The 16,786-nt window shown below is 48.2% G+C and overlaps 1 protein-coding gene across 1 annotated transcript; it reads right to left on the bottom strand.

The window, feature by feature from the left end:
* Positions 1-9,174: 9,174 nt before the first annotated feature.
* Positions 9,175-16,327, bottom strand: LOC142070838 (uncharacterized). Its single transcript, XM_075124780.1, has 9 exons — positions 16,241-16,327; positions 15,933-16,028; positions 15,115-15,217; positions 14,533-14,668; positions 14,202-14,296; positions 13,883-14,035; positions 12,032-12,110; positions 10,118-10,223; positions 9,175-9,553 (listed from the first exon to the last, which is right to left on the bottom strand). Exons 1-7 carry the CDS (start codon positions 16,270-16,272, stop codon positions 12,069-12,071), a joined length of 657 nt encoding a protein of 218 aa, XP_074980881.1. The 5' UTR covers positions 16,273-16,327; the 3' UTR covers positions 9,175-9,553; positions 10,118-10,223; positions 12,032-12,068.
* Between the last annotated feature and the right edge of the window lie 459 nt (positions 16,328-16,786).

Below are 16,786 nucleotides of genomic sequence, written 5' to 3'. Positions count from 1 at the left end.
AATCCAGCCATTCAAATCAAAGTACCTCACTCCTGAGCCTCTTAATTTACATCAGAGCCACAGCAAGAGACCACTTATTAGGCACCAGACAGAATTAGGAGCCTATCTTTAGGCTTCTATTTTTGAAAATCTAAACCACCTTGCATGGGGCAGGGTGGAAAGTATCATGGAGATGATTGTGGGAGAAGATGACAAACAGGCAGAGAAGGTTGCTAGTGGTGGCTGATAGTGGGAGACTAATTATGCAAAGCGCAGCAACTAAATCCAGAGATGCAACTACTGAAAATGAGGAAGGAGCTCAGACTTGGTGGCACTGAAACAAGGGAAGCCAATAGAGGGATCTGATAGGCTAGAATGATGGACCAAGAGGCTGATTCTAAAAGCTACATTGTGAATATACTGAAGGGAGTTGTGTGTGTCAGACACCAAAGAAAAGGCAGTTGCAGTAGTCAAAAGGGTCTGACCTAGAATTTTAGCAGTCCAGACAGAGAGAAAGTGTTGGATTTTTGAAATTGTTATGAATACAGCTGGTCAACTTCTTATAGCTTTTTTTAACCAAAACAACAATTTGTGAAAATTTAATTTTGGTTGAATGTTTTTAGTTTTTTCAATAAAAAGAAATTAACATTTTATTTTTTTCCAGTAGAAAAAATGGGTACAGACTGGGTGAGGGATTGAAAAGTGAGGGATGAAAGAGTTATTTCTTCCCTTTGTATTTGCTGGGATGTGCAAGCAGCATTGAAGCCAATCTCTGAGCAATTCTAATTGACACGGGGGCCAGAGAGAGTAGTTCTGGAAGGAGGGAGCAGGAAATACAGTAACAGAACTCAGGACATGCACTTGCAAGGCTTATGGGCAGTGGGGGTCCAGGTCACCAAGTGGGAGGAAAGTGGTATGGAGGAATCTGATGGTTGGCGGCCAGAACTGTAAGTCACCTTGTTACCCCTCTGCTTCAGCAAGAGAGACTTTTGCTGGTGCTAAACTGCGTGACAGCCCCCTGCAATCCTTAGGACGTTGCCAGTCCCCACTTTGCTTTGCAGTTAACACTTGTTGCACTTCAATTCCTGAACTCCCTGGAAAAGCGTTCCTCTGCAGTACCCAGCCCCTGTCACTGGGCACTCACAGAAGTGACAAACTCTGCTATCTCCAAAGAGACAGTAAACACACCAGCTTATTAGCTCAGCTGAAGATGTACACTTTACTGTAATATATTGGACTGAGATGAACTTACAGTAAAACCAAGAATAAGTTTATTAATAAAGAACAGAGCCAGGTGATACTAAACAAAGATAATAGAAACAGAAACTTGTTACAAATAGAAGTATTATGTACTTTCTAGTAACTGAAATGTAACATACTACACTCCTTGTCTAAGGCAATTTTCTCACCCAAAGCTTCCACTCAGTATCACAAGCCCTGCTGGGGGCCAGGACCCAGTGCTCAGGAATGCAAAGATCTCTTTGATGAATCAATGATGGGTAACCACAGTGACTCCCCCCCCCCCCCCGTCTTCTTATAGTCCAGTAAAACCTTTGAAATGTACCCTTTGAAGTGTATCTTCACCCCAGGCAAAATTCCTGTCCTCCCCCCCCCCCCGTCCCCGATTTATTCTTTGGGGTGCAGATGTCATGCTGTGCTCCTCTCATTCTTCTGTTAATTTGCTTTTCTTGTTACTTCAATATGTACATATAATTCTCACTGTCTTTGGCTCACTCTGCTCCATTTACATCCCAGACCCAGGCACACAGGCCACTCAAAATTCCTTTGTCTGGGACAAACTTTTTTACCAGCCCTGCCTGGTTTCATGGTTTGAGCATACTCTTGATATATGCATACAACTTTTTAATTGTTACCCATACATACACTACACAGTGATTATGATGACCATTATTATATATTCATATGATACCTTACATCACATTTCTTATAAATACCATGACAGCAATGTGTTATATGTAGTGAGTTTGTCAGGCCACACAGGAGTTGCTGTTACGTGACCATGAGCCCTTTGCTAGTGGACACTGTGGGGTTCCTAAGATCACAGGGAGTAGAGTCAGTACATCTTATTGGAGGAAAGTGCTCATATGGCATAACAGCCTGATTTAAGTCCTCTGTCTAAATTCTCTAGGTCCTTTGGAATTGTTTTTGTTTTCAGTCATCTGTGAAGTCAGTTAATGTGTGGTTTTCAACTTCTGCCAGATCATTAATTATGATGATAAATCCAGGCCTAACAGTGATCATTGTAGCACCATGGTGGATGCCTTCCAAAAACTAAATTGTTTTCCATTTACCATGGCCCTTTGTTTACAGTCATTCACCCAGTTTCTAATCCATATGACAGTGCTCATATCCAGACCAATTTGAATACGTTTTTCAAGTATGAGATACTGCTTCAAAAGATTTACTAAAGTCTGGATATGCTGTTACATTAAGGGCATTTTCTTTTCCCACAAATATAATTTGATAAAAAGTGATATTTTGGGAAAAGAATGGTTTACTTTTAAACTGATTATGTTGGTTGTTACTAGTTATGCTATCTTCTAGCTGTCTGCTAAATGTTTCCCCTTAATATTTGTTCCACGATTTTACCAAGAATTAGTAAATCTACAGATTGCCAGTATAAAAAGAAGGAGCTGCAGTACACCACACTTACCTTTATCCCCAATATTCTAACCCTCAAACCACAAACACTCTTTGCAAAAATTCTGTGCCTTTTAAACCCCCTAAATGTTAGGGTCTAAAAATGACAGTTGAGGGAGCCACCCTGTTCCCCATTGACATATCCTTCACTCATAATTGTTCCAGCTGATTTATACCAACCACTCTCCCTTTCTTTGTTCCCCTCTATGCCTCCCCAGATATCCTTATATACCTCCCTCCTCTATGCTCCTGGAGTCCTATGCAACACCTTATGACCATACCTCCATACTTCATGAGTGTCCACCCCAACTGCTCTTCCCTCCCACAAAACCATCCTATTCTGAGACCACAAAGAACAACTGCATGCCACCCCTCCATGCACCACCTAGTTTATGACTGTTAAAATCCCCTGCCCCTACTCCACTCCCTTCCCAGATTTCTGTCCTGCCACATTTTCCTGTTTCTTACTCTGCCCTAATCAGAATGTCTCTTTATATTTGTGACAGATATGGCAATTTCCTGGAGTATTCTTAATTCAATAATGTTTTTCACATTTAAATATCTTTGGACTCCATTGTATTAAATGCAAATATGATGTATTATTGTGGGCCTGGATGATCACGGGACGATATTGAACAATGTGGCAGACAAGAATGGTCTTTTGGACCATGTGTGCGGAGTTCCTAGGAAATATATAGAGGGAGGTGTGACATACCTAGGGTACAATCCAGACTGATGAGTAGCTGTGTCACTCCTGTCCTGTAACCATGGGTGCCTTACAATGCCTTGCTGAAGAAGCTCCCACCTGGGCTGCTCACAAACACCTTTCCAGCATGCCAGCCACAGCGTGAGTGTCTGTGTGCAACTGCAGCCTGCCACTCACACTTGGATTATATTCTGGTTCTCACCAGCCTTGATTATATTGCAGGGTGACCAAAACCTAGACCCCCATCCTAGATTTTCAGTTAAATATATGCCCTATAGTGCCTAGCCCTCTCCTGGACAATACAAGCTTATATAAAGTCTGTCACTTTCTTAATAGAAATGATATGCACAAATCTTGTTACCCCAAATGGAGTTTCCCAGACACTTCAATTCAAACACACTAGATTAGATAAAACAAGTCTATTAACTACAAAGAGATGGATTTTAAATGAATATAGTAATGACGCATAAAAGTCAGAAGTGGTTACAAGAAAAATAAAGATAAAATGCAATTGGTGCCTAACTTAACAAGCTGTGTTAAACTCAAAGCAAAGTTTTTCTCACCACATGCTCTCAACAGTCTTACTGGCCAAACTTCTTAGGCCAGGACCCTGTCTTCTGTTTAATGGCTGCTTCCTTTGTCACTTCTGATGCAGTGAATCAATGGGCAGAGAGAGACAGAGACACCTTGGAGTGTCTGCCTCTTCTTTTTATAATCATTTGAGAAGCATTTCCGGCTAGGAGCAAAGTGACGCAGTCTCTTTGGAAGGGAACTCCATGCTGTTTGCTACACTGTAGATGTTTTGCCCCAGTCTCCTTTTCTGCCAAAGGATGGCCACTTAGCAAGTAATGGCCCATCAGCCTTGTTTACACCTGACTGAGGCGTCAGCTTACTCACCAACAACCACATACCACACAACAGAACCACTAACCCAGGAACTTTTCCTTGCAACAAAGCCCGTTGCCAATTGTGCCCACATATCTATTCAGGGGACACCATCACAGGGCCTAATAACATCAGCCACACTATCAGAGGCTCGTTCACCTGCACATCCACCAATGTGATATATGCCATCATGTGCCAGCAATGCCCCTCTGCCATGTACATTGGTCAAACTGGACAGTCTCTACGTAAAAGAATAAATGGACACAAATCAGATGTCAAGAATTATAACATTCATAAACCAGTCGGAGAACACTTCAATCTCTCTGGTCACGCAATCACAGACATGAAGGTCGCTATCTTAAAACAAAAAAACTTCAAATCCAGACTCCAGCGAGAAACTGCTGAATTGGAATTCATTTGCAAATTGGATACTATTAATTTAGGCTTAAATAGAGACTGGGAGTGGCTAAGTCATTATGCAAGGTAGCCTGTTTCCTCTTGTTTTTTCCTACCCCCCCCCCCCCAGATGTTCTGGTTTAACTTGGATTTAAACTTGGAGAGTGGTCAGTTTAGATGAGCTATTACCAGCAGGAGAGTGAGTTTGTGTGTGTATGGGGGTGGGGGGAATGTGAGAAAACCTTGATCTATGCAGGAAATAGCCCGACTTGATTATGTAAAGAGTTGTCACTTTGGATGGGCTAGCACCAGCAGGAGAGTGAATTTGTGTGGGGGGGTGGAGGGTGAGAAAACCTGGATTTGTGCTGGAAATGGCCCACCTGTTGATCATTTTAGATAAGCTATTACCAGCAGGACAGTGGGGTGGGAGGAGGTATTGTTTCATATTCTCTGTGTGTATATAAAGTCTGCTGCAGTTTCCACGGTAAACATCTGATGAAGTGAGCTGTAGCTCACGAAAGCTCATGCTCAAATAAATTGGTTAGTCTCTAAGGTGCCACAAGTACTCCTTTTCTTTCAGCTTACCCTTTGTCTCTGAGGAACTGGTCTGGCCACTCACCAGACTTTTCTGGAAAACACAGGTTTAGTCATGATCTCAGCTTATGTTTATAACCTCACATTTAACACTGCTACATGCATTTTATCATTATATTATTGATCAGCAAATGATGACTTTTTAATGATATCTCACAAGGAATACGTTGTAAAAGGATTATTACAATAGTGTGTAGGGTGTGGACACAGGGGTACATTCTGTCATGGAAGGTTAATGCAAATGCCTTCTGCCACTTAGGTAAAACCCCAGACTGCTGAAGCTATGCCCTAAGGAAAGGATCATACTAATTACCTGTTCCTACTACCCCTAATAGCTTACCTATTGCCCCTCCTCAGTCTTACTAGAGGTCCCCTTTAATTTGGCCCATTTACTAAAGTCTAATGAGGTAACCAGAGGTGGCCCACCCAGGGTTACCAGGGATTCTCCTATACCCTTTGGAACAAACTAGATTTGTTCCCCCTTGGGAGGACATGGATACAGCCCTCCACTCAAAAGTATTGACACTCAGGCAGTATTCTTTCAAAACCGTGTTTTGTTTATTTAACTAATCTGTCCCAAATATAGTTAATCTAAACTTAAATTGAAAGCATAAACATAAATTCCTTAGCACAGGTATACAAGCTAAAGTACCCAAAAGTGCAATGGCATACAGTTGGAATGGCTTAAGTGATTGTGTTCTGCATATGGCGATCAGTCACATGCAGGACACTGAGAGCAATCTTAACAAACTCTAAACTTTATAGTAACAAACATACACATACAGACATCCAGCTTTATTATCCCAAGCATACACATTCATTAACCCCACTTCTTTTCTATATCCTATACTATAGCTGGCATACTTACTCTCCAGAATCTATCTTTCCTCTGCTCTGTCCCAACAGCCCGCTGCTGCTGCTTCCTTCAGGTTTTCTTCCTTGCTGCTCTTTGCTCTTTTAGGTTTTTCTGATCTTCTCCTTCTGCTCCTGATCCAACTGATCTTTGCCTGCCAGCTCTCTGCCTTATATACAGTTGTTGGCCTGCTCTGACTGGCCTATTTTTTCAATCCTACCTTATCTTCCAGCTGTTGCCGGCACCCAGTGCCAGAGGCGAGCAACAGTGGTGGTGGGGGTTCGCTATCCGGTGTGCTTCTCCCAAAAATCACAACGCGGTGGAGAAGCAGAAAAGTTTATTTGAAGCTTCAAAAAGGTACAGGGAGATTAGAATCTCAAATCCTGTACACAGAGCAGGAAGTTACATAGGCTTTTATACATCCTTTCTTCAGCATACTTATCCAATAGCAAGTTGCCCTAAGTATCCATATAGCCAGCCAATCCAGTTACCAGCTAGTTCCCTTGTTCTCTGTACCAGCTGTTAAATCATAAAGCTGCTTTATTCAGCATTGTTCTTCCATATCTGCCCTGTTTGGCCTTGTTTAGTTTCAGGCAGTCTGACTCTGCAACATATTGTTGCATGATCCTCAGCATAACTGCTGTGAGTGCCTCCAGACAGGGGGGCCAAGGAGACTTGGGCCTAGTACGCAGAGCTGCTGCGAGTGCCTCCGGGGGGGGGGGGGGGCAAGGACACTTGGGCCTACTGCAAGGGGGCTTCATCAACACTCGTGGTCTTCCATCCCCTCGAGTTACCTAGTGGCCATACCCAGTATTCCCAACACAATCATCTACAGGATCCTATTTGATCTTTCTGATTGGTCTACAAATATGAACCAATCATAACTGCTAAACCTCACATGAATTTGAGCTAAGTCCATCTGTCTGACACTCCCTTTCTGGGCTAAGAGTACCCCTCCTCTTGCCTAAAGTGACCTTTACTTAACCTCAGTTCAGGCTTTGCCTAACACCACATTGTTATTGGTCACCTGGCTCAAAACTGCCCAGTGACCCGTTTTTTCGTTACTGTTAGCAGTGTGCCAATTTGATTGCACTTTTAATTCTTATACCTTAAAACTTTCTAAACTAAAAACCACAATCTTATTTCTCTAATATATATTTGTTTATTAACTTAAACACCTTAATGTTATGATCTACTGGGTGCCACCCTATTTCTTACCAATTTAACCAATTTAACCAACTTTATTTTAATTTTTCCCTTAGGTGCAGTTAATGGTGGCAACTGGCAAGGCTGTGTTTTTTAGTGCTATGCTTAGGAAACAAAATAGAGCAGCCAAAAATCCTCCCTATCAGGCTGTAGCTTCTTTTATTATTTTTATTGTTTTCTCAATAAAGCTTACACCTTCAGTAGAAAAGGCTGCGTGATAACTTACGACTATGAGCAATCATGCTGTTTATAGCATCTGAGAAGAAAACCAAAGCAGGCCTACTTAAGCAGTCTGACTTGTTGGGGAATTCACAGTGCAGGCAGAGAGCTGTGCAGCCTGGAAATACCCCGTCAGGAAGGAGAGGGACATGCATCTCCAACCAACAGATTTGATGGCTGAAGAGCTGGGAGCCGAGAGTGGGTGTCCTTGCTGGACCACAGAGGGGGAATTCAGGTCCAGTTGCCCTGAACTGTGACACAGAAGGAGGTAGCGTCTGTGGAGCTATAACGGTGTGAATTGCATAAGTGCCAACAGCAGCAAAAGGAAGCACCTTAGAAAGGAAAAAGTCTGAAAACCAGACAAAAGTCTCAATTGTCCTTTCGGGAACAGAACAGCAAAAAGAGAGACAGGAAAACTGAATTATGAACAACTGAAGAAAGGTCTGCTGGTTGAACTATGCAGAGAAGGCAGCTCAACACTGACAAAGACACAGTGAGTAGACTTGCCATATACTCAGGGGACATGAAAAAGAATGATGGTCCAGATTCACAGGGAACATCCAGCCCATTGGCAGAGTGTCCAGCTGGTAGGGGAAAGTTTTGATCCAACTCCCTGGAGGGAAGCAGGCAAGAGGCTGACAGAAATAGCAACAATCCAGCCACATGCATCACTGAAGCTAGGAAAGGTCCACAGGTGAACCAACAGAGGATACAGCTGAAGAGGAACCAACTGCACCTGGAAATCCAGCAGCTTGCAGACCAGGAGCAATAGTGCCAGCATGAGAAAGAGTAGAAGGTGCACCAGCACCACCACAAGAGAGAAGAAGAGCATCACCTTCAGCTCAAGTTGGAGAAACTGTGCTAGCAGAACCATAAGTCCAGCAGGTGAAGCCAGACCCAAGGTACCTATCCCAGTGGGTGGCATAGATTCCAAATTACTTCCTCCCTTCAGGGAGGGAGATAACATGGATGTGTTTCTAAATGCTTTCGAAATAGGGTAGGGAAGGAAAACATGGTATGGTACTTGGTTCCACTACTGTCAGGGACAAAGGCTTTGAACATTTTCACCCTTATGAACAGAAAGAGAGATGTAAACAAGTTTATACTGCTCCCTGAAGAGTATAGGAGGTGCTTTCAGGGAGTGCAGAAAAAAGGGGTCATGACCGATGCTGAGGTTTCAGCTCAAATTAGGGGTTATGTAAGAAAATGGGGAACTGGTTGGGGGGTTACCATGGTTGATAAGGCCTACGAATTAATGGGTATAGAACTATTCTATAAACTCTGCCATCCCCATCTGAAAGCATGGTTGATAGACAGAAATCTCTGAGGTGTAACTATAACTAGGAAATAGGCAAATCAGTCTGTGGATGTTGTCCTAGGTTTGGCAGAAAATCTAATAGGGATGAGCTGGGATCAGAGGATAGGGATGAGGACCAAGCCGAAACCCACATCCAGAAGTGAGGGAACCCACCACTGAGAAACCCTGGGACGGGGGGGTGAGAAGAGGTGTTCCATATGTGGCCAGTGGGATTGCCCAGTCCATCCACTAAGGCCAGTGCAAGGCCAACCCTACAGAGCTAAGTCAATGTAAAGAGATCCATTTTAAACCCTTAACCACACAAGACAAAGTCCACAGTATTCATCATTAACTATTTATTTCTACTCTCCTGGCTCCCAAACCACTTTTCCTCCCTACAGCCGCCAGCCACCTTTGAGGTCTCCCTCTTCTCTCCCTGGCTCGGCTCACTTGATTGCAGCAGCTTAGCAGATGGTCCAGCTTTGCTCTTTTGCTTCCATTCTTCACTTCTTTGGATGGCTGCATTTGCCATTGAGCAGCCTGATGGAAATACCTGAGTCCTCTGTCTAGGCATGCAGGCCCAGCACCTAAAGCCAAAGCCCCACTGAGAGCAGTGGGAGACTAGCCAAGACTGTCGGGAGTGGAGGCTTGGCCCATGGGGACCCCAGGCACTCCAGCTGCTACCACCTATATGGTGAATCCTCCATCGCCAAATAGCTCTTCCACATTCTGCAAGCTGGCCTCCCTGGCTGACAATCTAGGAGAACAGAAACCCTTTGTTAGAGCAGGAGAGTCTCTTCAATGCTGCACTCTTTACATGGCTCCCAGAGGTCACAGTGAAACACGACTGGGCAGCCCCTAGGATTCACTCTAGGAGCTCCCTGCTCAGTCTCTTGGCACCCACTAAAATGGTCTCTGACAGTGGCATTGCAGACGGGGGCTCAGCACACGGTCCCTTCTCTGGCTTCCTGAAAGGGAGGGAATTTGCTCTTGTCATTTAAGGACTGGTTGTCAGAGTCAGAGCTCCTGGGCTCTCTGGCTTTAGAAGTGGGTGTGGTCTAGCGGTTGGAGCTGGAGTGGTATCAGGACCATGCTTCAGTCCTGCCTCTGTCAGTGACATTGTGGGTGACCTTGCAGCCAGTCACTTTCCATCCCTGTGGCCCTGCTAACAGGAATAATACTAACCCACCTCAAAGGGGCTGGCAGGGGTCACCAATGTCATGGCTCAAGTTAGAGTGAGTTGTGCTCTTGGTAGCAAAGGTCCCAGATTCAGTCCCCATGGATGCCCATGGTGTCTGTATGTGGCCATGGTTGTACTCACCTAGCATTACAGGCTGTTTACAAGCACTGCCCATCAGCCCTGGAACAGCAGGCAACTAGGACTCTGGGAGCCAAGGGATTGGTGTGTCTTGCTAGAGGGAGCAGAGCTGGAGAGCAGAAAAGGGCATTGGAGAAATTGTACAAACGGTGTCACGGCCAGGTCAGGGCAGCCAGACCTAGTGGTCAGAGCCAGAGTCCACACTCACAAGACAGGAGTCGAGAGTCAGCTGGGTCAGGATACTGACCTGGGCTGGCTGCAGGATATGTCTGTGTGAGAGGCTGGGACAGAGCTGGAAGACAGATGTGACAATCAGGGTTCTGTCACCCCAGAGGGAGAACAGAGGGTCTGAAACCAAAAGACTAAGCAATTAAATCAACTCATTCAATAGAGAATTATTGTACCATCCAGGGACATCAAGTAAGGTCTGTTAGCAATGCTGAGAACACGCTGGTCAAGAATATCCTTGTGAGATGCAGGTCCGGGTGGGGTATAATAAATTGGGTATGTGTGCTGGAAATAGGTTCTTAAATTATGTTTTGGGATCAGACTTGATAAACAAGTTTGGCTTAGAGACAGGAGCGTGGATTCATCTGTCTGGGTCAAACTTTGTAAGCCATAGGCAATGAAAGTACATCAATATTGAAGGTAAACAAAGGAACTAAGCTAACAAATGACAGCTTGGGAAGCACACCAGGTAACAGAGTCTGCACCCCAGGAAACTTTCCTGGCTCTGGAAGGACCAACAATGGACTTTGGGCAATAGAAGGGGAGCAAAAGACATTTGAGTTCTCCATCACATAGGGAAGAGAGGGAACAGCTGGAGATGCTGGCAACTTGACGTTAGTCTTCAAACTCCTGAGGCAAAGATTGTGACTTGCTAAGATTCAGTTTTAATCATTACAAAGCGTGATTTGTTTTGTTTGTAACCAAACTTGTCTCTTTCTCTTCCTTAGTATCATTTAAATCTCTGTTATTTGTTACTACGCTTCCAAACCATCCCAGTGCTGTGTGTTCAAGTGAAGTGTGAGTCTCCAGCCTACCTAACAGGCTGAAGTGTGCCCTGTCTCTTCGGAGGTAGCAAACCTAATAATTTTAGTGAGTGTCCAGTAAGGAGACTGGACTCTGCAGGGGGATGTCTCTGGGGAACTGGGGTTCACTGATTGTTACTTGCAAGGCAAGTTTCAGTCTGGCAGAGTCTTGAAGAGTTTGCTGGCAAGGCAGAGAGGCTAGCGTGTCTGGCAGCTGACACAGCTTGGCAGCAGCAAAGCTCTCACTTGCTGAGGCAGCAGGGTAACAGGGGCTGACAGTTCTGGGTGTCCTGAGCAAAACCTCAAAGATGGAGAAGAAGTTCCTGTTTGTTTCCTGTTCATAGACCCATAGTAAAATAGCCAAGGGGGGAGGGGAGAAGAGAATGTACCAGGGAAGTGCTGGGATAGGACCCAGTCAAGTTCCCAGCTCTCTCCCAGGTTTGTGGGTGAGACCTAGGACAGGTCTCTGTTGGACAAAGGACAACCCCCTGCTTCTTACAGTCATCTGTGTCCATGGGAGAGAAGAGCTAACTTCCTCCTTGTGAATCTCAGCAGCTCCCTAGGAAGGAACCAGGGCTCTTCTCTGAGGGCCTTCTCCTGGACCTCACAGGGGTCTGATGCTCTCACTTCCTAAGCTGGCCTGGGGCTTGGCGTTAGTGCTCAACAGAACCAGGCAGAGCCCTGTCATCGAGCGCCAGCACCTTCCCTCTGTCCCTGAAAGAGGAAGGGCCCCAACACTGCACTGCACTGACTGCCCTCACCAAGGCTGGCCCAATGGGCTCTCAGGTATCAGGACACAGTGGAAACGTGGCTCATCCAGTCTCTCATTTCCAGGACTCCCCAGGGTTAAGGTAAAATTCCTGCTGCCCCTCCCCATTGTGCTTACCTCCAAGATGTGCTGGAGGTTGCTGTCAGTGAGCTCTTCAGCATGGCATCCATGTCTCTGCGCAAGCCTTGTTCAGAGCCTGCCAGCAAAGGGAGACCATGGGTCAGGGTTCTCGAACCTGGGTCTACATGTGCCAGGGTGACAGCTGGCTCTGCAGTCCTTGCCCAGAGCAGTTCTCTGTAGAGGGCCTGGTGCACAGCAGGGTATGGAACAGCCAAGCTGCTAGGGATGGGAGCTGGGCTTCCTGGCAGAGTCCAGGAACCAAAGCACAGCATCTGCAAGGAAGTGATCCCCCACAGAGGGGTGACATAATCTCCCATGGAGAGGGAGTCTCCCCCTGACACTTCTTTAATTCTATGGCCTGTTCCCATCTCTGCCCACCCCACTCCCAACTCAGCAGCTCCAGCTACGGAAGAGAGCAAGGACCAGAGGCCTTCCTGCTCCTGGGACAGAGGAGTATGTTGATGATCTACCTGGGTGTGAATGTTGGCCTTCCTCACGCCCATGGGCAATAATCTATGCAGGACAGTGCACAGGAACTGCGAATCCTGTTCCGGATCTAGGGGCAGCTTCAGTTTCCTGGCAGGAGACTGTACATGAGACCTCACAGTTGGGGGGGTGACACAGGCACTAACATGGACACGGAAGTTTGAGGAACAGGGCAGAGTCCTGTGTGGGGCAAGGAGGGCAGAAATTTGCAAAGCAAGAGCAGAGGATCAAACACTTTCTTAATTTGCGTCAGGATTATCCCCACTTCAAAGATGGAGAAAGTGAGGCACCAGGTGGGAGAGTGACCTGGCCAGGATCACTTTACCACTCAGTGGCAGGGCTGCAATAAAACCTGTTCCCTACGCTCATCACTGGACCCTGCTGACCTTCCTGTATGACCCCTCCAGCCATCCTCACCACTCTCCAATACCAGGCTGTTTTCATAATGGAAGCAGGCTTGTACCAGAGTTCACTCACCGATAGGTCCTGGCCAGGCCTGGTGTCTCAGCCTTTTTGCTGGGCTCGCACCCCTGCCAATAGCTGCTCTGGCACTTGTTGGCTGGGAACTCAGCCCTCCAGCCAGGTGACTGTCCTTTCATCCACTCCTTCCTGGGTCGCGCTCATCCCAGACTAAAAGTCCAAACAAAACGTTCCGCCCTCTTGGGGGCTCTTCCTCAGCCTGAGTTCGGCTCGGCCTGCCCTTGGCTAGGCTTGGCAGCCCTTTCTATGGCCTTGTACGTCCCCTTCCTCGGGGACAGTGGGAGAACCCAGTCCTGCCCTGGATTCTAGGTTCTGCCCTAAGGCCCTGTACTGAACAGCTAGGCCTGCTCCGGTACCTTTGCTGCGGTTTTCCCTGGTTTCCCCCATGACTGCTGTTCCCAGTTTTCCCCATGTCTGCCCATGTGCCTCAGCCCTGGCTGGTCAGTTGCCATCACCCGTCAGTCCTTGGCCTCCCAGGCTGCCAGTGATGAGAGCAACTCTGAGTGGTGGCTCGGGTGACAAGGACACTAGGCCACGGGGAACTGGGTGCCGTCCTGTGGGACAGAAGAGGCTCGCAGAGGGCACTTAGGGGACTCTGCTGCCCTTCCCAAGAGCGACAGCACCGTGTCCTAAGAACATAAGTCCATGAGGAGGTAACACTTGTCATTAATTAGCCTTGCTAAAGAGCTGGGTTGGAGCTGCTCTGGGGACAAGCTGGCTCCCTCCTGCTCGTGGAGCTAAGTTCATTTCCCATCCCAGTAGCATCTGCTCTGACTCTCATTCCCCACCAGGCTCCTTGCTGCCAGGCCAGTGAATGGGCAAAGGATGGGAATGAGGCCCCGGGCCCCACCCCAATCTCCTGAGTCTAATGCAGCTACTTACCTTGTCCCCCACCAACTGCTGGGCTTCCCCCAAGAGGAAGTAGGTGAGGAGCAGCCCAGCCTGGCAGACACGCAGCAGGGGGTCGTGGATGGCCAGCAGTGCCGTCCGGAGAAAGGATCTTCTCTGCTCCTCCGAGAAGAACTTTCTGAAGACCTAACACCAAAAGGATGTGACGCACTAGCAGATTGCCCAGAACCAGGCTCCAAATTCTGGCACTAGAACAGCATCGCCCTCTAGTGGCCCCAAGAGGCAACCACTGCAGGGGACCCAGCCACCCCCACTCCCTGAGCTGTCTCATGCCCTGGCAGAGTGTCCTTACCTCCCCCACCCTGGCTGTGTTCCTGTAGCCCAGGAGCCTGCTGTCCTGGTGCCAGTCCCAGCACCACAAGTCTTCAGCCTCATGGATGGTCAGCCCTGGGAAAGAGACACACATTTGTCATTCTGGTTGCAGTGTCTGTGTCCTTCCAATCCCACTGTTGGCTGCACAGTGGCCAGAGTCCTCGTTGTGTGCCTGGCCCAATAGAATTGCAGGAGGTGGTGTAGAACATAGAGAGAGACTCATCCTCTCGCTGGGGTCAGTCTGAGAGAAATTGGCTGGGGTCCCAGTCTCACTCTTCTATCGGGTGCCATTTCCCAGCTGGGTTCCTTACCCCTCTGGTGCAGCAGCAGCTGGTAGAGCCAGTAAACCCCCTCTCTGGCCTGCTGGCTGATGTCCTTGGCTGGGTAACCGATGAACACAGCCAGTTGTGCCACATGGTGACCCATCCTGGCGAATTCTGCTGAGTTCTAATGGAAGGGAGAGGGAGAGGGGACTCCATCAGCATTTTCCCATCAGCTCCCAGTCCCCCCTGGGCCAGGAGTCTCCTTCCCCTCAGCCCCTCTGCAGGAGATACTAGAGGATAGGAACTAGAGCTAGACCCTTCATTTTCTCTGCCCCCAAGGAAGCTTGGAGCAAAGGGATGTGGGCAGGGTCCTCCATGAGGACTTGCCACCCCAGCTGCTCCAGGATGACAGGAAGGCATGAACCTGGAGCATGGTCCCTTTCAAAGCCCAGGGTCATCAGTTAACCAGGAAAAGAACTTGACTCAAGTCTAGCTCTTTCCCTGTTCTGACACTGCTTCCCCAAGAGAAATACTCCTAACCTACAGCCCCCGCAGCAGCAGATCCTACAGCCCATCGGAGCCAGCCCACCCATGCCTGGAGTCAGGAAGCTGGCAACAGAGTTCACTTACATCAAACTCAGGGAGGGTGATGGTGGATCTGAGCAGGGCTGTGCTGCTCCTAATGGCCCTGGCTCTCTCCTGGCACACCCTGGACGATCCAGAAGTTGGTGTGCTGTGGGGGAAGGAGGCAAGTCAGAATCAATAGGCAGGTGCACGTGCTGTGCAAATGAGCCCCTCCCCATCCCCAGGGGGCTGAGGCATTGTGTGTGGGGTGGAATATCTGATTCATTGATCGCAGAGCTTTAGAAGGGGATTGTTGCCCCCAGGACGATGGTTGTATCCTGCAGGTCACAGCTTGTTATTGTCTCTCTAGATTGGGACAGTGCTCAGTGTCGGGGCTGGTCTCACCCTCCCTGAACTCCTGATTCCTGAACAGCTCACCAGGAAGGAGACAGACCCCTCACCCCTCCCCAGCTCCCAAGTCCTTGGCTGGATGAAGGGACTGAGTGTGAGCACAATTCCCCCAGGAATCTCAGGGCCCATCGGAGAGAAGGGCTGATTCCCTGGGGTCCTCCTGTTTCTCTAGGAAGGAGCCTGTGCCTTTTCTCTGAGGGCCATCTCATGGAGCTCACAGGGTTGGGGGGTTCAGACTCTCACTCCCCAGGCCAGCCAGGGGCCCTGTGGTTAGTGCTCAACAGAACCAGGCAGAGCTCTGGCTTGAAATCCCAGCTCCTTCCTCTGGCCTTCAAGGAGGAAGGACCTGACACTGCATTACACCAATTGCTCCGACCAAGGACGGCCCACTGGGGACTCAGCTAGGAGGACAGCCTGGAAAATGGATCTAAGTGTTAAGGTAAAATTGCCCCCACCCCTCTCATGGGGCTCACCTCCAAGATGTAGTGGAGCCTGGCTGTGTCTGGGGACTCTGCCAGCAGGTTCCCCAGCATGGCATCCAGGAGGTCTGGCAATACCTTGTGCAGAGCCTGCAAAGCAAGGGAGAGCCATGGGTCAGAGTTAGGGAAACTGGGGCTATACCTGCCACAGGATGGGAAGAGGGGTCTCTGGGAAGCACCGGTGAGACCCCCAAACACATATCCTGGCCTCTCTCATTCACATCCCACTGCAGACAATTAGCAAGGATTCATGGCAGGATGACAGCTGGCTCTTCAATCGATGATAATTTAGCTTGATCTACCTGGACTTGGGTGCCCAGGGTGAAGATGGCATGTAGGGCAGCTCGCAGGAGGTGAGTCTCTAGCTCTGGCTCCAGGACAGGTTTCATGGTGCTGGCAAGAGAGAGGAGCCGGTATTAGACTGTGCAGTGCGGGGGTGGGACTGGCACCAACACAGATGTAAAACTGCAGAGAAATAGGCAGGGGCTGGCGAGAATGGAAACTCAGGCACTGAGCCAGGGAATGACAAGGCCAAGGCCTCACAGACAGATGCCACCTCTGCCAGAGGAGACACCCTTGGGAGGTGACCTGAGAGTGGGAGGGACAGTGACTCCCAGCCCTGGGCCTGAGCAGCACCGAAGTTAGGGGAGCCAGGCACAGGGGGTCTCAGTACCTGAGGATGCCCACAGCAATCAGGGAGTTAGCGAGGACAGTGCTGGGTGGAGAGTCATCAGACAGATTCTCAATGAGCTCCTGTGAGACCCAAGGAGACAGTGTGAGATTCGGGCCACACTGACACTTCCCTGTGAGGAGATTACACAACCAGCCCCACACACGGCCAGCAGGAT

Source organism: Caretta caretta, chromosome 2, assembly GCF_965140235.1.
Source record: "Caretta caretta isolate rCarCar2 chromosome 2, rCarCar1.hap1, whole genome shotgun sequence".
Classification (NCBI taxonomy): Eukaryota; Metazoa; Chordata; order Testudines; family Cheloniidae; genus Caretta; species Caretta caretta.
This window is presented reverse-complemented; position numbering and strand designations above follow the sequence as displayed.

Excerpts from the sequence above, each read along its gene's own strand:
- LOC142070838 (XM_075124780.1), bottom strand. The coding sequence starts at position 16,272 with ATGCCATCTTCACCCTGGGCACCCAAGTCCAG. Across the intron at positions 16,029-16,240 it reads CCCTGGGCACCCAAGTCCAG|GCTCTGCACAAGGTATTGCC; the intron begins GTAGATCAAGCT and ends CTTGCTTTGCAG. Across the intron at positions 14,669-15,114 it reads TCACCCTCCCTGAGTTTGAT|AACTCAGCAGAATTCGCCAG; the intron begins GTAAGTGAACTC and ends CCCTTCCATTAG.